Source organism: Mustela lutreola, chromosome 15 (genome assembly GCF_030435805.1).
Source record: "Mustela lutreola isolate mMusLut2 chromosome 15, mMusLut2.pri, whole genome shotgun sequence".
Taxonomy (NCBI): Eukaryota; Metazoa; Chordata; class Mammalia; order Carnivora; family Mustelidae; genus Mustela; species Mustela lutreola.
Genome location: NC_081304.1, coordinates 43,915,456 through 43,942,768, shown reverse-complemented (window position 1 = coordinate 43,942,768; position 27,313 = coordinate 43,915,456). Strand labels below are relative to the sequence as shown.

At 35.3% G+C, this 27,313-nt stretch overlaps 1 protein-coding gene across 3 annotated transcripts in view; it reads right to left on the bottom strand.

The window, feature by feature from the left end:
• The window catches only part of GOSR1 (golgi SNAP receptor complex member 1), a 54,838-nt gene that overhangs the window by 11,377 nt on the left and 16,148 nt on the right, over positions 1-27,313 (bottom strand). For all 3 annotated transcript variants that reach the window (XM_059148138.1, XM_059148136.1, XM_059148137.1), the window contains exons 6-7: positions 25,973-26,047; positions 889-918 (exon numbers count right to left, since the gene is read on the bottom strand). In XM_059148138.1, coding sequence (XP_059004121.1) covers positions 889-918; positions 25,973-26,047 — 105 coding nt within the window. The remainder of the gene's footprint in view (positions 1-888; positions 919-25,972; positions 26,048-27,313) is intronic.

Sequence of the window (27,313 nt, the reverse complement as noted above, 5' to 3'; positions counted from 1 at the left end):
CACACTCCAAAGTTTGTACTCTTTCTACAAGATGGTAAACAGGGTAGTCATTTAGATAGAGCTCTGGTTCTAGAATTAAAGAGATTCAGATTTGAGGATCTGAATTCTCAACACAATGTATCAATCATGTGACCACAGGCAAATTACTTACCTTAATTTCTTTTTTGTTTTGAACACAGTGTTTATTTCATGGGTTATTGAAGAAATTAAATAAAATAAAGCAGGTAAAGCAATTGAGCACAATACCACAGCCTCAAGTAAGGGTACACATGTTTGCTGATGTTTCCATGTAGATCATTGTATCTTTCCTGAAAAATGCTTCAGACATTGCTGAATTCTCAACTGCAGAGATCATATCTAGTTCATTTACTTTTTTACCGTCCTAAGACAGTATCTAGTAATTCACCAATCCTACAGAATTAAGCAGTTCAAACCAACTAATAAATGTCCCTTACCTTAAGTAATAAACTACTTCAGTATTATGACAGATAATACTAAATATGACTGCAGAAGATTTTCTGCAGCTGCTGTGATAGAAACCAAATCGACATAAATGGTATAAATAAGATATTTACCAAATCACATGTCTAAAATGGTTTTCCATTAAAAAGTGAGAATGAAAAAACTGAAGCTGAAAGTACTGAGTATGAATTAATCAGAAGAATTAACCTAAGTAAATCAGCCTAATTCTAAAAATGAATATTTTGGGCTTCAAATGTCTCTTGATAAGAGAAGGATGCAGTAAAAATACATCACAATCTAGTGTAATTCCTATCTTTAAGAATGATAAATTAACTTTAACGCTAGTTATAGGATTAACCTAATCTGTTCATTTATGTTGCAAGCAAACAAAAAACACACTAAAGTAAAACAAAAATGTTTTCCTACCTTATTGTCTCTTCTATCAGACGATCTGAGCTGCAAATAAAATGGAAATTAAAATTCTGAAATTATTAAGGTACATTTAAAACTTATATTTTTTCTACATTTTAGTGATTAACTTCTCAGCCACTTATATAAACAGAATACCCAAGACTTTTGAAAGCATCTAGAGAATATTTTGGGCTCTAAAATAAATGTAACTGATCCACATATATAATTTTCATCTTACTTGTATTTGTTAGCTTAAATCTATTTCTTCCACAGATATACTCGATGATTAAAGACAGAACAGTTTTAATGACAGCATAAAGAAACGAAACTTCTTTAATCTAGATAGCTCAAACTTGTCACCACCATCTCTTCAAAACTTAAGAATTACAACCAACTTGTTGAGACAGGATAAGGAAATACAGTTCTGACGCCTATAAGTAGTAATTATTTCCACCTTAAAGTTCCTTCCATTTTCGGAAAACATTTTTCTTGTTTTGGAAATGAAACCAGATTTTAGCCTACCAATTGTACAATTCAAGAATGTGAATAAAGACACTAAATGCACCTTTGATCTGTCAAACATTTGTCTTTATGCATTACACAAGGAAAAGAGAGAAGTCTAGTATTTCAGGGAGGAATTCATAGACATCAAAATTGGTAAAGGTGCTGCCCTACAGGGGACAGCAGGAGAACTAACTCCTAGACATCTGTGTCCATCTGGCAGAGTGCAAGACACATGGCAGGTTCTCAACTTATTACGTGCATATTTCTTCCTACCTACTTCTTTCTAAAAGAATTTTTTTAGAAGATTTTATTTATTTGACAGAGAGAGATCACAAGTAGGCAGATAGGCAGGCAGAAAGAGAAAGGGGGAAGCAGGCTCCCTGCTGAGCAGAGAGCCCGATGCGGGACTTGATCCCAGGACCCTGAGATCATGACCTGAGCTGAAGGCAGAGGCTTAACCCACTGAGCCACCTAGGTGCCCCTCCAAAAGAATTTTTAAGTTCACTGTATCAACTAGTAACTGGAGGTATCATAATAAAGTAGTGGACCAGGAAATCTAAGTTACTGCAGGAATTAGGGGACAAAGATGAACTTTCAAAAATAATATTTTTGTTAAGAATTTCAAAAATAACATGGGGCACCTGGGAGGCTCAGTCAGTTAAGTGTCTGACTCTTGGTTTTGGCTCAGGTCATGATCTCAGGGTCGTGAGCCAGGGCCCAACTTGGGCTCTGTGTGGGACACGGAGCCTCCTTAAGATTCTTTCTCTCCTTCTTCCCCTGCCCCTCCCCACTCCTCTCCCCACTCTTAAAAAAAAAATAATAATTTCAAAAATTACAAAGATAGTGGAGGAATTAAGGGCCAGACTATGTGGCTTCTGAATGCTGTTTCTACCACTTAATAGCTATCTGACATTAGATAAATTACTCTATGGCTAAATTTTCTCACCTGTAAGATGGGAATGATAAACACGCAAAAGAGCAAAAACAAAAACAAAAAACAAGAAATAAAACCCCTCTACCTATTAAGAGAATTAGAGAAGTTTATGTATAGTGATTAGAAGAGAACCTGGTACATGGTAAACACTAAGTATTTTTTGCTATTATTACAGTAATTTCTCAGTAACTATGGACTAATTCCAAAACTAAGCATAAAGTTGATATAAATTTCCAAATAAACCCACTGTTCTGATGAATTCTATTGATAAGTATGCATTTGTTTTGTTAACAAATGTGTATAGAAGTGCCCTGGAAGAAAGCTGCATCAGACAGGGGCTACAAAGACAAGGTACTAACTTCTGCAGACCTTACTATGGAGACAGACACTACATATGCCTACAGGTGTCTTGGTAAGGTGGTCATAAACTCACAAAAAAGGGAGTGGTTAACTAGAATTGGGTTAATATCTCCTTGTTCAAAACAATGGTTTGGTTGACTGTCCTCATTAAAGCCTTTTAGTGTATCGAAGGGCAAAAAAAGTAAGTCATTTTAGGATGCAGGAAGTACAATATGAAAGTAAATAATTACATTGCCAATCTCAGCAAACCAGTTTATTTTATTTTATTTATTTATTTGAGATGGGGAGAGAGAGAGAGTGCGCACACAGCAGGGGGAGTGGCAGGTAGAGGGAGAGGTTGAAGAAGACTCTCCACTGAGCAGGGAGCTTGACATGGGACTCAATCTCAGGATCCTGGGATCATGACCCCGCTTAACCAATTGAGCCATCCAGGCAGCCCCAAACCAATTTGCTTGGTTTTTTAAAAAGATTTTATTTATTTATTTGAGACAGAGACAGTCAGAGAGAGTGTGCAAAAGCAAGGGAGGGGCAGAGGGAGAGAGAGAAGCAGATTCCCTACTAGTCTCCCCTTATCCATGAGGGATACATTTCAAGACCCCAGAGAATGCCTGAAACCGTGGACAGTACTGAATCCTATGTAGACTATGTTTTTTCCTATACATATATACCTATGATAAAGTTTAATTTATAAATTATGAACAGTAAGAGATTACAACAAGAACTAAGAGTAAAATAGAGTAATTGTTAACAACATACTGTAGTAAAAGTGATGTGAATGTGATCTTTCATTCTCAAAATTCCTTACTGTACTGTACTCACACTTCTTTTTGTGATAATATGAGGTGATAAATGCCTATATGATGAGATGAAGTGAGGGGAATGAACAGTAGCATTAGGCTACTACTGACCTTCTGACACACTGTCAGGAGTAAGGTCACCTGCCTCTGGACCACAGATGACCACAGGTAACTGAAACCATGAAAAGCAAAACCACAGATAAGAGGGGACTACTGAATAGGCCAATATTCCTGATAAACACAGACGTAAAAATCCTCAACAAAATGTCAGCAAACCAAATTTAATACAGTAAAAAAGGATCATACACCGTGATTAAGTGGGATTTATTCCAGAGATGCAAAGATGGTGCAACATCTATAATCAGTCACTGGGATACATCACACCAACAAAATGAAAGATAAAAATCATGATCATCTTAACAGATGCAGAAAAAGCATCTGACAAAATTCAACATCCATTTATGATAAAAACTCTCAAAAAAGCAGGTACAGAGGAAACATACCCTCAACATAAGGGCCATCCATGAGAAGCACACAACATCATCTATGATGAAAAGCTGAAAGCTAAGATCAGAAACAAGGATGCCTACTCTTTTTAAAGATTTTATTTATTTATTTATTTGACAGAGATGCAGTGAGAGAGGGAACACAAGCAGGGGGAGTAGGAGAGGGAAAAGCAGGCTTCCCAGGACCCTGGGATCATGACCTGAGCTAAAGGCAGATGCTTAATGACTGAGCCACCCAGGCGCTCCTTGCCACTTTTATTCAAGTTTATTCAGTTTTAGAAATCCTAACCAGAGCAATCAGGCAAGAAAAAGAAATGAAAAGCCTCCAAACTGGAATGAACAAGGCAACTGTCACTATGTGCAGGTGACATATTCTATATAGCCATGTATTTATATATTTAGAAAACCCTAAAGACTCAATCAAAAAACTGTTAGAATAATGAATTCAGTAAAGTTGCAGAACACAAACCCATGACTCAAAAATTTATTGTTTCTATACACTAATAATGAACTATCAGAAAGAGAAAGTAAGAAAATCCCATTTACAACTGCATCAAAAAGAACCAAATACTTAGGAATGCATTTAGCCAAGGAGGTGAAAGAGCTACATACTGGAAATGACATTAATTAAAAAGACACTGAAGAAGACATAAATAAATGGAAAGACATTCCATGCTCATCGACTGGAAGAATATTGTTTAAATGTCCATACCACCAAGAGCAATAGATAAATTCAATGCAATTTCTTTCACAATTCCAACAGCATTTTTTACAGAAATGAAACAAACAATTCTAAGATTTGTAATGAATCATAAAAGACCCTGAATAGCCACAAAAATCTAGAGAAAGAAAAACTAAGCTGGAGGAATCATGCTCACTGATTTCAAACTACATATTACAAAGCTATAGTAATTGAAATAGTATGGTACTAGCATAAAAACAGATATGGATCAATAGAACAGAATAGAAAGCCCAGAAATAAACCCAAACATATACAGTCAGTTAATTTATGACAAAAGACCCAAGAATATACAATGGGGAAAGGACAGTTTCTTTAATAAATGGTGTTGGGGAAACTGGACAGCCACATGCAAATGAAACTGGAACTCTATCTTACACCATACACAAAATTAACTCAAAATGGATTGGAGACTTGAACATAAGACCCGAAACCATAAAACTTTTAAAGGAAAATGTAGGCAATAAGCTCCTTGATAGATCTTGGTGATGATTTTTTTTATATGACACCAAAAACAACAAAAGCAAAAATTAACAAGTGGAACTACATCAAACTAAAAAATTCTTTTTTTTTTCCAAACGAAAAAATTTCTGCAGAGCAAAGGAAACAACAAAATGAAAAGGCAACTTACTGAATGGGAGAAAATAAATGCAAATCATGTATCATGTATCTGATAAATATATGGGAGAAAATATATGCAAATCATATATCTGATAAATCATATATCTGATAAGAGGCTAATACCTAACGTACATAAGAACTCCTACCACTCAGTAGCAAAACAAAACAAAACAAAAACCCAATCTGAATAAAAAATGGCATAAGACCTGAATATTTTTCCAAAAAAGACATACCACTCGCCAAAAGATAGATGAAAAGAGGCTCTACCTCATAAAGCATCAGGGAAATGCAAATCAAAGTATTGTAAGATATCACCTCATACCTGTTAAAATGGCCATTATCAAAATGATTAGAAATAACAAATGTTGGAAGGAAGTGGAAAAAGGGAAACCTCTGCACTGCTGGTGGAATATAAACTGGTGGAGTCACTATGGAAAACTGTATAGAATTTCCTCAAAAAACTAAAAATAGAACACATGATCCAGCAATTCCACTTCTGGGAAGTGAAAAAAAAAGCAAAAAATAGAAAGCAAAAATCCTACCTCAAAAATATATATGCATTCCCATATATTCCCCATGTTCACTGCAGCATTCTTTACAAAAGCCAAGATATGGAAACAACCTAAGTTCATCAACAGGTGACTGGATAAAGAAATTGTGATATATATAATGAAATATTATTCAGTGGTAAAAAAAGAATGAAATACTGCCCTTTGCAACAACATGGATGGACCATGACAGCATTATGCTAAGTGAAATAAATCAAGACAGACAAAGATAAATACCATATGATCTCTCTTATATCTGGAATGTAATACATACACTGCCATATATATACACATATTTTCTCCCTCTCTCTCTGGCTCCTTCCTCCATTTGTGTGCTCTCTCCCTCCCTCCCTCTCTCAAATAAATGAAAAAAATCCTTAAAAAAAAAAAAAAAAAAGATGGGGTGCCTGGGTGGCTCAATGGATTAAGCCACTGCTTTTGGCTCAGGTCATGATCTCAGGGTCCTGGGATGGAGCCCCGCATCTGCCTCAGCATCCCTGCTGAGAAGAAAGCCTGCTTCCCTCTCTCTCTTTGCCTGATCTCTCTGTTAAACAAATAAATAAAATCTTTAAAAAAAAAAAAAAAGACAAAAATTGAATGATTACTGTGAACAAGGAGAGAAGTTACCAAATCTGAGAAAGACCAAAGAAATTATAAGAGCATTCATATGTTCATTCTTTGGACTGAAGGGTCAAAGAACTGTTGAGTCCAGAATATGGATAGTGTGCCCTCCTCTGTAGTTATTTAAATTATTTCCTAGAATGATACAATTTAGAATGGGGAGATCCTCCAGTGACTCAGAGGTTGCTAGATGAGAGGACAGGGGAAGAATAGAGAGATGGAATGAACCTTTAGAGTGTAGATTTTTATTAAAGTAGAGGTAACTCATTATCTAGTAGTAGCAGGGGAAACTTAAACTGATTGTGGAGAAACAGGGGAAGAGAGCTATTATTTATTGAGGTAACAAGAGGCAAATTTCTGAAGTCGGACTGTCTGAATTTGAATCCCACTTCTGCTATTAACTGTGTGACTGATGATCAAGTTACTTTTCTCAGTCTCAGTTTATCTGTAAATGATGAGAAGGGTATCCAGTCTTGGGTGTGTGTGTATATATATTTATGTATGTAATAACTCAGCCATAAAGAAGAATGCAATCTTGCTGTTTGCAATGACATGGATGGAGCTAGATGGAGAATACCATGTTAAGTGAAATAAATCAGTCAGAGAAAGACAAAAATTGTATAATTTCACTTAAATGTGTAATTTAAGAAATAAAAGAAGTAAGGAGAAAAATGAGTGAGAGAGGGGCAAACGAAGGAAGAGATTCTTAACTACAGAGAACAAACTGATGGTTACCAGAAGGGAGGTGGGTGGGGGGATGGGTGAAATAGGTGATGGGGATTAAGGACAGCACTTGTGTGATGAGCACGAGGTGTTGTATGAAGTATTCAGTCACTATATTGTACATCTGAAACTAATACTACATAGTATATTAACTAACTGGAATTTAAATAAAAACTTTAAAAAAATTATTCAAAAATCAATCAATGTAACCCACCATATATGAACAGGCTAAAAAGCATTTGACAAAACGTAACAGCCATTCATGAGAAAAAGTCTCAGAAAAGTAAGAACAGAGGGATACTTCCTCAGCTTGATAGGCATTGTACTTAACAGTGAACGACTGAACACTTCTCTGTAAGACCTGGCACAGGGCAAGGAACCCCATTCTCACCACTCTTATTCAACACAGAGCTGGAAAGTTCTAGCCATGCAATAAAGCAAGGAATGGAAAGAGAAGCCATGCAGATTGGAAAGGAAGAAATAAACTGTATTTGCAGATGACAAGACTGTCTACATAGAAAATTCCAAATAATCTACATAAAAACTCCTAGAGTGAGTGAGTTCAGCAAGGTTGCATTATATAATATAAACATGCAAAAATCATTTGTATTTCTGTGTACTAGCAAAAAACATGTGAACACCAAGCTTAAAAAGACAATGCCATTTATAACTGTTCAAAAAAGAAAAGCACAGGTGTAATTCTAACAAAACCTGTCTAGAACTCGTACAGGACACTACACAACACTGATGAAGAAATCAAAGAAGACCTAAATACATGGAAACACACGCCACATTCATGGATTGGAAAACTCAACATAGTTAAGATGTCAATTCTCCCCAAACTGACTTATAAATTTAATGCACTTGCTAGATATAGACAAGATCAGTGTAAAATTTATAAGAAAGCCAAAAGAATTAGAACAGCTAAAACAAAGTTTGAAAAAAGAATAAATGAGAGGAATCAGTTTACTCAATTCCAATACTGATTACATAGCTACAGTAATCAAGACTGTGTGGGGAGGGAAAAAAAAAAAAGGACAGAGGGACAGACACAGAGATCAACAGAATAGAAAAGTGTCCAGAAATTGTCCCACACAGATATGTCCAATTGAATTTTTCTCATGTGTATCTCATAATAAACTCTTGAGGTGAATATCTAAGCTGATTTTTTAAAAGTTAAGTGAAATCATGTAACAAAATCCAACCATTATAAAATGGGCATTTAGGGACACCTGGGTGGCTCAGTTGGTTAAGCAGCTGCCTTCAGCTCAGGTCATGATCCCAGAGTCCTGGGATCGAGTCCCACATCAGGCTCCTTGCTCGGCGGGGAGCCTGCTTCTCCCTCTGCCTCTGCCTGCCATTCTGTCTGCCTGTGCTCGCTCTCTCTCCCTCTCTCTCTCTGATAAATAAATAAAATCTTTAAAAAAATAAAATAAAATAAAATAAAATGGGCATTTAGAGTACATTCACATTGTTGGGCAACCACCACCTCTATCTAGGTCTAAAACATTTGTATCGCCCTAACAGAAAACTGTATCCAGTAAACAATTCAAACTGATTAAAAAAAAAAAAAAAGATTTTATTTATTTGACAGACAGAGATCACAAGTAGGCAGAGAGGCAGGCAGAGAAAGAGGAGGAAGCAGGTTCCCTGCTGAGCAGAGAGGCCGATGTGGAACTCGATCCCAGGACCCTGGGATCATGATCTGAGCTGAAGGCAGAGGCTTTAACCCAGAGTCACCCAGGCGTCCCTCAAACTGATTTTTGACCGAAATGCAAAAGCAATTCAATGTCAGAGAGAGAGCCATTCAACAAATCAGGTCAGGGCCATTAGACAACCATAGGCAAAAAAAATGAACCTTAACTGAAGTATCACATCTTATACAAACATTAACTCCAAAAGGATCATAGATTTAAATGTAAAATAAAATCATGAAACATTAATGGGACAAAAAAAAAAAAAAAAAAAGAGAAAGTCTTTGGACTTCAACACAATTAAAAGTTTCTGCTTTGGAAAAGACCCTGTTAAGAAGATGAAAAGACAAATTACAGGCTGAGAAAAAAATAAGTGCAAACCACACATCTGATGGAAGATTAATATTTAGAAAATATAAAGAATTCTCAAAACTCCACAGTAAAAAAAAAAAATCAATCCCATTAGAAAACAGGCAAAAGACATGAAGAGACATTTCACCAGAGGACAGACCACAAATAAGCACATGGAAAGATGTTCAAGTTCATTAGCCATTAGGGAGACAGAAACTGAAGTCCAATGAGAGATGTCTATACAGCTATCAGAATGACTCAAATAATTGTAAGTGGCAACATCAAACGCAGGTGAGGATATGAAGAAACTAGATGACTCGCACATTATTAGCAGGAATGTAAAATGTAAAATTTAAAGTTTTTTTTTTTAAGATTTAATTTATTTATTTGACAGAGAGAGATCACAAGTAGGCAGAGAGGCAGGCAGAGAGAGAGGGGGAAGCAGGCTCCCCGCTGAGCAGAACGCCTGATGTGGGGCTCGATCCCAGGACCCTGGGATCACGACCTGAGCCAAAAGCAGAGGCTTTAACCCACTGAGCCACCCAGGTGCCCCTAGATTCTTGTTCTTTTTAAAATTTAATTTGATTTAAACATACCGTGTATTATTAGTTTCAGAGGCAGAGTTTAGTGATTCAGCAGTTGCACATAACACCCAGTGCTCACTACGTCCAGTGCCCTCTAAATGCCCATCCCCCAGTTCTCTCTTCCCCCTACCCACTGCCCCTCCAGCAACCCTTTTCGTTTCCTAGAGTTAAGAGACTCTTGTGGTTTGTCTCCCTTTCTGATTTTGTTTTATTTTATTTTTCCCTCCCTTCTCCTACGATCTTCTGTTTTGTTTCCTAATTTCCACATATGAGTGAAATCATAGGATAGTAACACAAACCGAATTCCCAGTGAGACTGAATATAAAGGTACAATGGTGTTAATCAATGGTGAATGAATGTTAAAAAAAAAAAAAAACAGAAACTACTGCGTGGAAAATGCATTTCTATCTTACTAAACGCAAGTGAATCTGCCTAGACAGCAGACAGCAATGAAAAAATAGAAAGCTAAGCACTTCACACATATCAGAAAATCTACCAGATACAGTTATTTTAATTACCCGATTTCTGTAAGATTTGAAAATACAATGGCATTTCTTTTCTATCTGTTCTTGCCCATAGAACAGGGCTAAAGTTCACTGCACTCGCTAATAAATCAGCCTAACTATTAGATTTTGGTTGGAAGAAATGAGGTTGAAATGGCCACTAAGGAACAACTATCCTTACTCATTTAGCTAAGCCCTCCACTGAATAAACACCATAGTGTGGCTACCACTCAACAACAGAGTGGCTCCATAAAGATGGCATAATATGGGGCACCTGGGTGGCTCAGTCATTAAGCGTCTGCCTTCAGCTCGGGTCATGATCCCAGGGTCCTGGGATTGGTTCTGGGATTGGTTCTGGGATCCAGCCCCACATCAGGCTCTCTGCTCAGTGGGAGGCCTGCTTCATCCTCTCCCACTCCCCCTCTTGTGTTCCCTCTCTTGCTATGTGGCTCTCTGTCAAATAAATAAATCTTAAAAAAAAAAAAAAAAGAGAGAGAGAGATGAAGAGATGGTATAATCTAGTAAAAGTCGAATTTAAAATTGCTTTCCTTTGGGGCTTAACGTATACAATTAAGTGGAATTATCCTTCTTAAACTAGTACTTCATAACAGCTCGGAGGCATTCCATAAAGTTATCTGGAGTCTGTAATTAAGCAACAAGTTTCTGTTTCTCTCAAGACCAATTTAAACTAGCTGAAAACAATGAGCCAAACTTCATCACCAATTATTGTACAGAGGAATCACTAAAGCCATGTTAAAATAATTCTCTTTTTAATAATAATTCATTTCCCTCAAACACATACTGCAAATGGCACAAATTTCACGAATAAAAATGGGATTTCAAGCACATATTTTAGAGCAATTTAAACCAACAAAATATAAGAAATTTGGCAAAATCATGAGATAACATCGGGGCGCCTGGGTGGCTCAGAGGGTTAAAGCCTCTGCCTTTGGCTCAGGTCATGATCCCAGGGTCCTGGGATAGAGCCCTACGTCAGGCTTCCTGCTCTGCAAGGAGCCTGTTTCTCCCTCTCTCACTCCCACTGCTTGTGTGCCCTCTCTTGCTGTGTCTCCCTGTCAAATGAAAAAAAAAATCTTAAAAAACATTTTTTTTTAAATGGCAATTAAGCTGCAATAGGTTACAAAAAACTGTCTTAGTGCTAACAGATAGTTATTTCACAGATAACATCTGGGAAATACACAAAAACAAAGATGAAAGTATAAATTATTTGTAATCCCTATTCAATTAATAAGGTGGCTTACTTCCTTCTAGTCTGGGTAGATCAAGAATATCTTTACTTGCTTTTTTTATGGTTTATTTGGCATAGAAATTTTGTTTTGTAATTGTCTGAAGGTACCTAAGGACAAAAGTAAAGCATCTGACAGACTCAAAATTCTAATTTAGGAAGGAAAAATAGTAAAGCTAGATTTTAGCAGTGAGTTCTTGGAAAGTCACTTTTTCCATTTTTTAAAACTTAGGAGGCTTATTTTTTAGAAGAGTTTTAGGTTTATGGAAATAGTCAGCAGAAAGTATAGAGTTCCCATATACCCATTTCCCCCATCTATTATTAACATCTTTTAGTGTGTGGTACATTTATTGTAACTGATGACCCAATATTGATAATTACTAAGTAAAATCCATAGTTTACATTAGGGTTCACTCTCTGTTATACAGTTCTACAGGTTTTAACAAATGCATAATGTCATGTGTCCACCACTATAGTGTCATACAGAATAGTGTCACTGCCCTGAATCTCCCGTGTGTTCCACCTACTTACTCTTCTTCCTCCTCTTCCCACTCTGAACCCCTGGCAACAGCTAATCTTTCTGTCTATGGTTTTGCCTTTTATCATGTAGCTGGAATTATACAGTATGCAAGCTTTTCAGACTGGCTTCTTTCGAGTATTTAAGGCTCCTCCTCCATGTCTTTGGGGGCTTGCTAGCTTACTACCTATACCACTGAATCAGATTCCATTGTATGGATGTGCTGTACTTTATCTGTTCATTTACTGAAGGGCCTCTTGGTTGCTTCTAGGTTCTGGCAATTATGAGTAAAGGTTCTATAAACATTTGTGTGCAGGTTTTTGTCTGGACACAAGTTTTCAATTCATTTAGATAAATACCTAGGAGAGTGACTGCTGGATCCTATGGTAAGACTATATTTTGTGTTTTAAGGAAGCTGCCAACCTGGCTTCCAAAGTGGCTTACCATTTTGTATTCCCACTAGCAATGAGTGAGAGTACCTACTGCTCCACATTCTTGCCAAAATTTGGTGCTGTGTTTTGGATTTTAGTCATTCTAATAGGTATCTAATGGTATCTAGTGGTTTTAATTTGTAATTTCTTAATGACATGATGTTGAACATTTTTTCATATGCTTATCTGCCATCTGCTTATTTTCTCTGATGAGCTGTCAATCTTTTGCCTACTTTTTAATTGTAGAGTTTTAAGAGTCCTTTGTATATTTTAGGCAACAGTACATCAGATATGTGCTTTGCAAATATTTTCTTTGAGTCTGTGGCTTGTTTTTTCATTTTCTTGACTATCTTTGGCAGGGCAAAGCAGAGGTGTTCAATTTCAATCAGATCCATCTTACCAGTTTTTTTTTCTTATAGACGGGTGTTTTTGGTGTTGCATCTAAAAACTCACTGCCAAACCCAACATCACCTACATTTTCTCCAACATTATAGAGTTCTCTATTTTACATTTAGGTCTAGGATCTGTTGAGTTATTCTGGGGAAATATGAAAGGTCAGTGTCTATATAGATAGACATATATATATATATGGCATATGGATATCCAGTTGTTCTAGCACCTTTTTAAAAAACTCTTTTCTCCATTCAACTGCTTTTGTTCCTCTGTCAAATAATCAGTTATGTTTGTGTACATCAATTTTTGAACTTTCCATTCTGTTCCACTGATGGATTTATTTTTTCACTAATACCACACTATCTTGATTACATACAACATATAATATATATACAACAGGAAATCAAGAATAAACAGAGAGATTTTTTTCTCTTTTTCCTTCTTCAAAGCATTTTAACCAAACATTTTCATGCAAAAAAATTTTTTTTTAATGTCAACAAATTTGTTCAACTATAGCAGAAACAGAAAGCTTAAGAAAGAATGTGGGGATGGCAGTTTCCATTGTCTGTTATTTAGGTAAATAGTTTAAGAAGACTGAAAATCCAAAAAAACTACCTGAGTCACATAGAATCTATGAAATAGCAAAGCACTTGCCCCCAAAAAGAAGCATTTTCCAATGTTTCTGTAACCTCTAAGAAAAACTCCTCATGTACTGATATATGCTAATCTGCTTATATAAATACAAATTGAACTACACTTTTCATTTTATGTATTTTTCTCTCCCATTTACTTATAACTCCAAAAACAGTTCATAAATATAATCACAGAAATTCATTAATACTAGCAATCATGACATTTAAGAAACTACAAAGAAAATGGCTAGAGTTGCTCTCTCTTAGATCCTAGGACCTGTAGGCTTCAGGTGCTTGGCTGTATGAACTCACTATAGAAAGTTTTCATAAGGCTCAAAAGAGATAATGTAAATAGAAGTATTTTGCAAACTGTATAAGCCTACACATACATGATTGATACAGATCAAGCACTTTCATGTCTTAAGTCTTTCTCTTGCCCTGGAATCCCTTTACCTGATTCTCAACATAAATTGCTTATTTTAAAGTCCAACTCAAAAGTTAAATCCTTAGTGAAGCTTTTCCCATCATCATCCACCCAGGCAGAACTACTACTTCTTTATACTATGTATTATGCTTTCCTTGTTCTTTGTTCTTTATCAATTCATTCAAGGATAAACAAGCATTTAAGATATATCAGACACTGTACTACGCAGTAGAGGAAAAAAATCTTAAATTTGTAAAGCTAACTAAGTTTTTTTCATATATGTTATCTCATTTAATAATTTAAAAATATTATACTTTGGGGCATCTGGGTGGCTCAGTGGGTTAAAGCCTCTGCCTTCAGCTCAGGTCATGATCCCATGGTCCTGGAATTGAGCCCCACATCGGGCTCTCTGCTCCACAGGGAGCCTGCTTCCTCCTCTCTCTCTCTGCCTGCCTCTCTGCGTACTTGTGATCTCTGTCTGTCAAGTAAATAAATAAAATCTTTAAAAAATATATTATACTTTACAAAATACCATAATCACGTTTATTATTTCTCTAACCAGAATGAATTCCCAAGGAGTAAAGCCAGAGTCTAATTCATCTTTGACTCCCTGGAGTCTAGCATAGTACCTAGCACACAGGAGACACTCATTAAATGAATGAGTAAATGAGTAACAGATACGTGTCAGATTAATAAAATATCAATCAGGGTTAACAGAGTTAATTTATAAATTTCCATGGGGGGCAGAAAGGAATATATATGTCACATTGTGCAAATATGTATCTGGAGAGAGAAAATTCCTCACTATAGAAGAGCATCTCCAACTCAAGTTTTATTGTATAACAAAGCGACATACCAAATGAAGATAGATTTGCTTTCAATATGCTCCAGTGAAGAAAAATGAAGGAAAAAATGAGCTCCAAACTACTGGGGTGCCTGGGTGGCTCAATGGGTTGAGCGTCTGCTTCGGCTCAGGTCTTGAACCCTGCGTCTGCCTCCCGATCAGCAGAGAGCCTGCTTCTCCCTCTCCCTCTACCTGTTGCTCCCCTGCTGGTGCTCTCTCTCTCCTTCTTTCTCTAATAAATAAATAAAATCATTAAAAAAAAAAAAAAAAAGCTCCAAACTAGATTATTTTGCCTAGTAAATCTGTATATTGCCACATGACTATAAGCATAAGAAAAGTATTATTCAGGGTTCTATTAATTTGCTTTGTCATCTATTTCCATATGGCAGACAACTGCACCACCTGGGACAAATGGGACTTTCACAGGTTATGTTAAAATTTCCCATGAATGAGGGCTGCCTGGGTGGCTCAGTGAGTTAAGCCTCTGCCTTCAGCTCAGGTCATGATCTCAGGGCCCTGGGATCAAGTCCCGCATCGGGCTCTCTGCTGGTCAGGGAGCCTGCTTTCTCCTCTCTCTCTCTCTTTCTCTCTCTGCTTGCCTCTCTGCCTACTTGTGATCTCTCTCTGTCAAATAAATAAAATCTTTAAGAAAAAAAATTTCCCATGAATGAAATGATAGATAACAAAGTGAAATAATCAAATGCTACCAGTCCTCGTATGTTAAAAATTTAACTCTATTATACAAAAGACCACTAAAATAGGTAAGGGATATATCTCCAGATCTTTGCATAGTCCCATATTTATGGTTACTACTGATACATGTAGCATCCTCCATAAGCTTCCCATTCTTCTACTCAGGAGCACCACTTTTTGTAGGATCATTTCACTAGGATTACCTTTATAATGGTGTTTTCTGTATATGTATGTGTATGTATAAATTATTTCAGGTAGTTACCAAGTAAATAACCACAAGCAGCAAATATGAACACAGAAGTGAAGATGAAGTGTAAATGTAGGTCATACATAGTTAGCAAAGTGACTTCCTCAACACCAGCTCCTTAGGTCATAACATTCAAGTTTGTATCTCGACAAAACCTCATGAACCTTTAGGTTTCATAAGTAGTTGAGAAACCTAATGTCAAATCCTGAATGACAGAAGTTTGTTATCCCACTCACAGATGTTATAATAAATACCATTATTTAACTGGAGTCATATGCTATTTATTAAACTATAAATGAATACAGGATTACACCAAAAACTTTTGGGGTAAACCCACTCCTTGTAAAAGTCACTAAATTATGGTGATCATACGTCTCATACTTTTCAAATATGGTCATGGTCCATTAATAAAATTAGAATTTAATTTCACAAGGACTATCCCAGCATCAAAAGTATTTCAAATTATGTTTAAGACATGTAAATTGATAGTGCATATAAAAAGTTTTCTTCTTTAGTATTTGCTTTTCTTACTCCTAAAACCCTCATTATGTTCTGCTTTAAACAGACATGCCTCACAGTTTACAAAGCTTTTTTACATGCATTATCTTAGCAACTCTATGATGTAGAATCCATTAAGAATAGGTTTAGAGAAGCAGTACAGTATTGCAGAAGCAACACAATCAGAGGACCTGGGGTTCCATCTTGGCTTTTACTAGCTGTGGGACCTTGGAGAAATCTGGCTAAAATCATGAAACAAAAAAAAGTAAAACCAGTACTACTGTTTTTAAAAAGTCTATGTAAAATAGTTCACCTACCACAACTTTGAATCACCTAACCTAAATGATAAGCCTGGTGAATTAAAAAAATTCAAAATACCAATAGTTTAAACATAGGCTAAAAGAGAAAGGTCATGAGAAAAATTGTCAGCAGAGAAGAGGTAAGTCTCTGACAATATAATAATTCTGCTCCCTGACATATTTATACCTAATTGTACAACTACAACATAAGATATGTGTGCCATCTCAGAGAATAACAATCATATCTGCTGAAGCCAATGGAATGAAAACAAAATAAATTCTCAATACTGTAACTGATCCCATTTATTTAAGTAAAATTTGCTTTACACACAGTCCTATATTTGAAAAGTTATGTGAAACAAATTCTTCAGATTTTTTAAAGTGCTTTCAACTTTGTAAAATGTCTTAACTCTTAAGTCATTCTTCCCCCAAATCATGTAACATAAGGAAACAGCTACAGTCCCATCACAAAAAACCCAAACACCCAGAACAGACACAGAGAGGCCAGGTCACCTGCTTTTAAGAGAAATGTAAAGCAGATGGTCCTTCAAATGGCAGAGCATTAAACATGCTGAATCCCCAATACAAGAGAAGTAAAATTGTAAAGAAGCAAGTCACAGGAAAGGCAGTATGATGTGGGACAAATATGGAAATAAGTAAGGAAATGTGGGTTTAATATATTATTGAATATTTATGAAAGCTTGGGCTATGTCCTTTCTGAATCTTGTTTCCTATCCATAAATAAGAGAGATGCTTGCCAAAGACTGTTAGTATGTACCACAGATTTTGATTTTTAATAATTCATCACATTAATAATATCCTCTTTAGTTCTCAAAATCAGATTTCATATATATATATATAGCATCTAGACCGATACAATATACACAGTATGTATTCATTAAGTATTTCGGGAATAGGTAAATGAATGAAATAGGTGTCCTACATTTACATGTATATGAAACCAAAATTAATACCTTCTGTTTATATCCATTCAGTTATACAAGAAATAAATATTAAGTGTCTATCATATAACAGGAACTAGGCACACAACACTTCCAAGAACTAGACAGACTAACCAGGTCCCCTCCTCTTATGAAACCTACATTTAAGGAGAGTCAAATAATAATAAAAAATAAAAATTATTACAAATAACGAATTATTATAAATTCTCACAAATGCTATGAAAGAAGCAAAAAAACCTTTTTTAAATAATAAAAAAGGAGGGGCCTATTTTATTTATTTTTTAACAGAGAGTACACGCTGTGCACACAAACAGGGAGGGGTGAGGGAGACAGAGGGAGAGGGACTAGCAGGCTCCCTGCGGAGCAGGGCACCAGATGAGGGGCTTGATCCCAGGATCATGACCTAAGCCAAAAGCAGATACATAATCAAATGAGCTACCCAGGCCCCCTGGGAAGGTCTATTTTAGATAAGACAATTAGGAAGTCCTTTTGGAAGAGGTGACAAGTGAGCTGAGACTATAAAGATGTCAATGAATAAGCCATATGAAAAGCTAAGAAAAGAGTATTTTAAGCAGATAGAAAGAAATTTAAGTACAAAGAGGATGAGAAGGGAAAAGGCTTAATATCCCTTGGGAAGGAAATTAAGAGAGGCCCGTATAGCTGGTGCCTAATAAGTAAAGGGAAAGAGTGATAGAGAGGAAGGGATGGAGATGAAGTTGGGAGATTTAGGCAGTCTGTTGATCATGAAAGGCCCCACAGGCCCATTAAAAACTTTTAAATTTATTAATGGGGGAGCAGAATGGAAAATTGAAGTAAAAGTCCGCCTCAATAATATCACTAGGAATAAACCCAACTATTTCTATGTTTATGGCTTGGAATACAGAATACAGAAGAGAGTATAGTAAACCCAGCGGAAGCAACTACGTTGGTTGATAACTTCTCTGGAGCCCTGTATATGCCACATTCTCTTCTGATAATAGACTTTCTGAGTCACAGGGATGGATCTGTGACCAGCTGAGCCCATCAGAGTAACCCTCCCAACCGCCAACACACCCAGCCCAGGGATAAGTCCAGAGCCACAGCCTTGCAGCTCCAAAAGAAAATCTTGCCACAAAGAAAACTCCAGGCTGAGATAGATTCACTAGTAAATTTCATCAAACATTTAAGGAAGGAATGACACTAAGCCTGTACAAATTCTTTCAGCAGACAGTAAAAGGGACATTTCCCAACTCATTCAATGGGGCCAAAGACATCTCGAGAAAAGAAAACTAAAGATATTCTTCACAAGCATAATACAAAAATCCTCAACAGAATAAATCCAGCAATATATCAAAAGGATAATAAATATATCATGACAAAGTGGGGTTTATTCTAGGAATCAAATTTGCTTTAATGTTTGAAAATAATCAATGTAATTCACCATATTACAGCAATGAAGGAAAAAAAGTGATCACTTTAATAGATCCAAAACAAGACATGAAAAAGTTCAACCTTATCCATGACAAAAACTTTAAGTAAGAGAGAGCCTAAAAGCAGTAACATTTCAGTGGCAATAAGCACAATTAGCACCCATTCTCTGAGCAATGAGCTGAACCATTCTCCCAAAACAGGGAATAATGCTGCTTGGAGAAGTGGTTAATTCCAGGGCTGAGGCACAGAAAATACAAGAGCCATGAAAACTGTGTGGTAAAGAACTGCAAAGAAAGTGACCAAAAAAAGAAAGGGCATGTCAAATGACAGAAGCTAAGGGAAGGCGCTCCCACTGGCCAAAGTTGGAAAAATGTGAACAATAAAATAATGCTAGTATTGGATTATAACCCAAAGTATAAAATATTCATGAGTCTACACTGATAAATAAATAATTAAATAAAATAAATGATGGAGAAGAGGCCTCAGAGAATCTCAACTATTAAATGTACAAGGACCGATGTATAGAAAATCGCCAGTAGGAAAACCCAGGAATACCTGGAGAAGCAGATTCACTAGGGAATACTAAAATCAGTGGAAAAAGTTTGCAGAGAAACAGGTATTTGCAGTTTCAAAGCATCTTCCCTTATTTCATTAATTACAAAGGGAAACAATTTTAGAGCCGAGAAACGTGACAAACACCACTTTAAGCAAACTAGATTAACATTATCATTAAGACATACTGACATGATATACACCTGATATGATGCTCCAAGAAGGGCCCAACATCACCTGATGGTATTCATGCCAAAACTGCATAAGGTCAGGATCATAACAGTTTAAGAGAAGTGGTTATTTTTGTAGAATGTCCCTTAACTTGGGTTTGTCTGACACTTTCTCTTGACAAATTAAGGTAAGGCAATTTTGTCACAGATCTCAGGAGACTAAGGAGACATGATTAAATGCAACATAGGAGCCTGATCTAAATCCTGTAACATAAAAAGAACATTAGTGGAAGACCTGGTAAATAAAGTCTGTAGTTTAGTTAATATTTTTGTTTAGTTAATATTATTGTTAATATTTAGTTAATATTATTAATAATATTATTGTATGATAATTTGCTGGATTTGATAGTTGTAATAAGGTTCTATAAAACATTAACATTAGGAAAACTGGTTGAAGGGTATACAAAAATTCCCTGTACTATTTGTGTAATTCCTCTAAAGCTAAAATTATTTCAAAATAAAAAGCTAAAAAACCCAATCACAAAAAAAGCAACTCTTGGTAAACAGGAAGAAAGGGTTCTTCCTCAACCTGATTAAGGGCATGTAAAAAACCTGTCAATATTGAACGATAAAGTCTCCTTAAGTACAAAACAGGGTGAAAATGTTTGCACTAACTGCCTCTATCCAGCACTGTGCTGGAAGTTTTACCCAGTGCAATGAGGAAAGGGATAAAAGGAAAACAGATCAGAAAGGGAGAAATAAACTACATTCTTGGGTAATAACATATACATGGAAAATCCCAAAAGATTTACCAAGAAATTACTATACAATAAGTAAATTTAGTAAGGTCCTAGGATGACATTATATATAATAATCAATTATTTTCCATACTAGACAAAATAATTGAAAAATTAAAATTTTTAAATTCCATTTATAATCACATCCCTAAAGAGGAAATTAAAGATAAATTCAACATAATTTGTGTAAGGCCTGCATGGTGAAAACCATAATGTGTTACAAGAAGTAAAGGGAGACCTAAATAAATAGAAAAACATATCATGTTTCTAAGTTGGAAGATTTGCTATTGTTTTTTTTTTTTTTTTAAGATTTTATTTATTTGATAGAGAGAAATCACAAGTAGACGGAGAGGCAGACAGAGAGAGAGAGGGGAAGCAGGCTCCCTGCTGAGCAGAGAGCCCGATGCGGGACTCGACCCCAGGACCCTGAGATCATGACCTGAGCCGAAGGCAGCGGCTTAACCCACTGAGCCACCCAGGTGCCCCAGAAGATTTGCTATTGTTAACATGGCAATTCTCCCCATATGGTTCTAGAGATTCAATGTAATCCTATTTAAAACGCCAGGAGGTTTTTTTTTTTTTTTTTTTTTTTTCACAAGCTAGTTATAAAATTTATATGGCAATGCAAAGGATGTGGAAGAGCTGAACAATTCTGAAAATACAAAACAAAGTTAGAAGACCTGCATTACCTCATTTCAAGACTTAAAATAAAGCTACAGTAATCAGAACAGTTAAGCTATTGGCATAAGGATGGACCTATGCAGGTCAACGGAACAGAACAGGGTTCAGAAATAAATCTTTTCTCAACAAAAGGTGCCAACATAATTCAGTGGGGGAAGGAGTGTCTTTTCAACAAACAGTGCTGAAACAACACAATATCCATGTGATAAATGAACGGATCCCTTCACTCAATTAGACATAAAAATGAAGTAAAAATACTAAGACTGTAAAACTTCTGTTAGAAAACAAAGGGCAAAATATTTGCAAACTTAGGTCAAGATTTCTTACACTGAAAATAAATGAACCATAAAAGAAAAACTTCATAAAATGTAAAACATCTGCTCTTTTGGAAGTCACCATAATGAAAATGAAAAGGTAAGTCACAGCTTTAAAGAACATATTTGTAAAACCTCTAACAAAGAATTTGTATTCAGGATACAGAAAGATCTTTTAAAACTCAATAATTGAGTAAGAAAAACAAAACTAAACAAAACTCAACTGTAAAAAGACAAATAAACCAATTGAAAAAAGGGCAAAATATATGAACAGACATTTCACTAAAGATGAATAAATGGCTGATAAGCACTTGAAAGGATGCTTATCATTGGTCAGCAGAGAAGTGCAAATTCAAACCACAATGAGATACAATTACATACTTACTAGACTAGCTAAAACAGAAGGAATGACAGTATCAAATGCTGCCAAGGATTTAAAGCAACTGAAACTCTCAATATGGGATTGTCAGGAATGTAAAAATGATAAAACCACTTAAAAACATCTGAGTTTCCTATAAAATGAAACAAACTTACACCTGCCATTAGAACCCAACAATACAACTCCTAGGTAATTACTCAAGAGAAATGAAAACATAGAGCCAGATGAAATTTTGTCTATGAACTAGCTTTCTTGGTAATAGCCCAAAACTAAAACATTAACCTAAATATCCACCAATGGGTGAATATATAAACATATTGAGGTATATCATACAACAGCAATATACTCAGTGACAGAAAGGAACTGACTACTGAAACACAAAGCAAAAACAAACAGATGAATCTTAGCAACCCTATCCTAAGTGAAAGAAGTAGACATTGTATGAATTCATTTATATGAAATTCTGAAAAAGGTAATCTACAATGGCAGAAAGCAGGTGAACAGTTGCTTGGGATTGGGGGCAAGAATCAATTACATAAGGGCATAAAACTTTCTTGGGGTGATAGCAATGTTCTGTATTTTAACTATAGTGGGCAATTAAACGAGTGTGTGTGTGTGTGCGCATGTTGCGTGCACCCACGCGTGCATGTATACGTATATATATATGTTTGTTATAACCACACCCTTTAAAAGTAAAGAATGAGAGACGGGTCACAAATATAAAACTTCCTTAAGGAAAAAAAAAAAGAACTTTAAAGTAGAAAACTAATTCAGATACTTCTTTCAAAAAGGAATATATAAAAGTACAATGAAAGAGAATGGTTAAATAAAGGAAGAAAGAGAAATTAATCTAAATAGCAAGCAGAGAGTTCAGAGAAATGCAGCTACACTATAGCCCAGTAAAAAACAAATAGCTGCAAGCTTGACACTAATTCAAAGTCAGCCATCTTCCTCTGACTGATGTATTGAAAACAAACTCAGAGAAAGACGAGTCAAAATGAAAGCTACCTTATCCACAGAAAGAGAAATTACTGCCCTTCAGAAAATAGTTAGCAAGCTAACATTAACTTTTTTTTTTTTTTTTTTTTAAGATTTAGTTATTTATTTGACAGAGAGAGACTCGGCAAGAGTAGGAATACAGGCCGGGGGAGTGGGAGAGGGAGAAGCATGCTTCCTGCTGAGCCTGATGCAAGCAGGGCTTGATCCCAGGACCCTGGGATTATTACCCAAGCAGAAGGCAGACACTTAACAATTGAGCCACCCAGGCGCCCTGCAACATTAAGTTTAAAGACAAAAAGTATTAACGGGAACTGGTAAAAACAATTACAAAGTTAGGCTTTTGTTTTCTTTTTACAGTTTGGCATTCATTTATAAAAACTGTTTTATTCTTCCTCAAGGCAAAAATATGTACTTTTGAAACAAGCTGTAGAAATTTACATTATCATATAAAATGTTAAAATTTTTTTTAAAAAAATCAGATAAAAAAATCAATGCAATGTACAAAATCACGCTTGTTACCTCAGTAATTGGGTATTAAAAACTTTTATCCATGAAAGACCAAAATAAAAATTACCCTAGCAGCAAATCTGGCCTACTAATTACAAATGAACTATATAATCTATAATCACTATAAGTTTCTATAATCACTTTTAGGTTAATTTAGCTACTACTACTTTATGCTTCTTTTGCTTAGCTGTTTAACCTATGTTTTCTCTAATGAAAATATATCCCTTATATTAAAAAAAAATCTATTACTGGAGAATTTTTACCTATCTTGGCATAAACTTAAAAAAAATCAAAATATCAGTGCTACTGAGGGCACTGGGGAATGTTTATACATATGCCACAAATGGGACTCCAGCAAACCTTTAGAGGGAAATTTGATAATAGCACATCAAAAGATTTACAAATGAATATATTCCAATTCTAGGAACTTATCATAAGGAAATAATTACAGATATTTGTAAAGACTTCAATATGTATAAAAGTAAAAACTGAATGTAATCCAAAAGGCCAACATTATGGAAATGGTTGTTACACCATGGATTATCTGTATTATGAAACAGATAAAAAAGAACAAATAAATTATCAAATAACATGCAAAAGACTCCCAATCTACTGATGAGTAAAAAAATGGTTACAGAATCTGTTCTTACAAGTGATTTCAATGGTCTCTTTTGTGTTATCCATACTTTCTAAATTGAGTGCTTTATTATAATGAGCACTTATAGTTTTTGTATGGAAAAAGTTCTGAAAAGATCTTGCCAATTCTTCCCCAAAGCACTTAGCCAATGACATAGGGATGACATTGAAAAAAACAGAAAAAGTTTTCCATATTATTTGTATACATATCATCCATCATTTTATTTTATCACCTAACAAATATTCATAATTTACACATAAAAGATTGATTTTTCCAAACTGCATTTGGAAGCTATGTTCTAATACTGAGACCAATGACTAAACCCTTGTTTTCAGTCCTGACAACTTCCCTAATTCATCAGAAGCTCATATTCCATTCAATTCTTCCTGTCTCCATTTCTCTCTGTATAGAATGAGCACATACAAACTTTTTCACAATACTGAAAGGAATATATATAAAGTATATCATATATAAAACTGAGAAAAGTGGAAAACACCTTTTTGATTTCCAATATTCTCATTTTTATAACCCAAATTATTTGTTATATGCCCCTGAACAGATGTATTTTTTCCCTGTAAAATGGACAATATAAAATTCCTGATGGGTTTTCTTTGAATTATTAAAACAAATACAAAACTGCAAATTTTCATACACAATTATAATAAGCAATATGTTTTAAAATACTAAACAAAGGATATTAACTTATATAATCACTCTGGTATACTCTTTGGCAACAAATTATTCTTGAGGTAATTCAACTACTGCATTTCTAATTTTTTAGTATCTTTTTAAGGCAACAGAGAAACACTGATGGAATCTAACCTTTATTTTGTGCTACTTGAGTATCTTACCTTTTAAATTTACTCTGTAACCAAAGAATGTATTAATATAGCTTTGGATGTAATGCAAAATTCTTTATTTTTTAAGTTTTTATCAAATAGAAAAAAACTACCAAAGCTCGTAGTAACTATAAACTAAACATACTTTAGGAAAGACTGCCCCCTTGTGCCAATCAATAACAGTCAACAGATTAAGAAAGAACACTAAGAACTATATCTAACACGAGAGGAACCCAGGCTTCTATTTTTTAATTTTTTAAATTAAAAAAAATTTTTTTTAGGAGCCCTCCTTTTTTTTCAAATAGTAAATTACATTTCATTTCATTTACAGAGACCTTGGGGCAAAAAGGTGGTGTCTGGAAAAAGGTTTTGATTTTTCCATGTTCTGATTACAACACCTTATATACCTAAAGTGATAATCTTTAAAGAAAAATAAATTGAACAGTACACTAAGCTCATACAGACATGACTAATTAATGATATTCATCAACAAATATCAATGTAATTTGTAACATTTATTTATAATGGATACTAGCTGCTCAAGGCCTTAGAGGCTATAGAGGTAAGTGACTTTCTGACCCTTAAGTTCTAAAAGAAAATATTAAGAAACCAGTAGCTTGCAGAGAAAAACATACACAAATAAGGGATAGAATATGGTGGCTTGTTCTAAAACACATATATAGTTCATCCAAGTCTTTAGGAATTTTCTTCTCAATTCTCAGGACATAGCAATTTCTCTGGCTGGCCTATTACTCTTTATAAAGCTTCTCAGCTTATATAAATGGTAACAGGCCATTCAAACATAAGTCATTATCAGCATCTTTACTACATAATCTACAGTAGTGAACAAATATATCAGAAGGATAGACTTGCTAAAGACATGAAACATTAAGGCAGTAAAAGATATAGTACAAGTAACAAGTGATGTGAATGTCAATTTTGGATGGTCGATAGCATAATATCTTTCCTAATTAACAGCTGAAACAGTTACAATTCCACTTCTACCAAACAGAGTCGTCAGAATTAAATAAGTTAGCACTGATAAAGCACTTGCTATAAAAAACGCAAAATGTTTGTTATGTCAATAAAGGAATTAGTAAGTATGGGAAACTACACGGTATGTATGTATACAATAATACCTACTTTCGAAGGTGATCATGTTCTTTCAAAAATAGTTCAGTTCTTCTGTTGTTTACTCCAGACCCACTTTTATATGACCTACAATAAAACAGAGAAAATGTAAGAACATTTCTGGTAGATACTGCAAAACAGAAGTAACTGACTCTAGTAATATCCAAAGCAAACAAACTGAGCCTCTCCATAATTTTGAATGAAGTTACAATGTTTGATCATTTTCATCTTCTAAAAATGACATACATAGTAAATAGATAAATAAAATTGCTTATCTAATTTAGGGCTAGCTCTTTATTTTTTTTTCACCAGAATAATCCAATGTTTTAAACAAAAACATTACTTGTCTTTATCTATTATTATTTTTGTCTATTATTATATCTTTATTTTTCCAAGTAGACATAAAAGTTGAAACTGATAACTACACAGCCCTTGGGTAGGAAACTACTGCCATGGAATGTTTTCCTTCACAGTGGTATATGTAGTCTATCAACTAGAGCCTACAGAGTTAAAATGAAGCTTAAGACCTGCCAATTTTGGCATACTTAAGGATTTCTGTCTTGGTCTGCAGTAAATATTACACGAAAATGCTTTCTATCCTTACTATCAACACTTTCATGTTTCCTCTTTACTCAAGGTAATAAGAACAAAAATAAAAAATTGGAAGAAACTGCACATACACTAGAGTAAGACAAAAGAGGGTCATGCTGATAAAACTGAACTACTGGCTAAGAGGCAGTGCTCATTTGCAAAGCACAGAAGGAAAGAAAATCTCAGGTAGAGCAGCATGAGATAACCAAGGACAAGCAGGACTCCCAAGACAGATGATATACCTTTTTTTTTTTTTATAAAATATTTTTTATTTGACACAGAGAGAGAGATCACAAGCAGGCAAAGAGGCAGGCAGAGAGGGTGAATCAGGCTTCCCACTGAGCAGAGAGCCTGATGTGGGGTTCAATCCCAGGACCCCGATATCATGACCTGAGCCAAAGGCAGAGGCTTAACCCACTGAGCCACCCAGGTGCCCCAGATGATTGACTTTTATTAAGATATATATATATATATATATATATATATATATATTTTTTTTTTTTTTTTTTAGGGCTCCTGGGTGGCTCAGTGGGTTAAGCCTCTGCCTTTGGCTCAGGTCATGATCCCGGGGTCCTGGGATGGAGTCCCATGTTAGGCTCTCTGCTCAGCAGGGAGCCTGCTTCCCCCTCTCTGCCTGCCTGCCTCTGCCTGCTTGTGATCTCTCTCTGTCAAATAAATAAATAAAATGAAAAAAAAAAAAAAGATTTTATTTTAAGCAATGGCCACACCCAACATGGGGCTTGATGTCACAACTCCAAGATC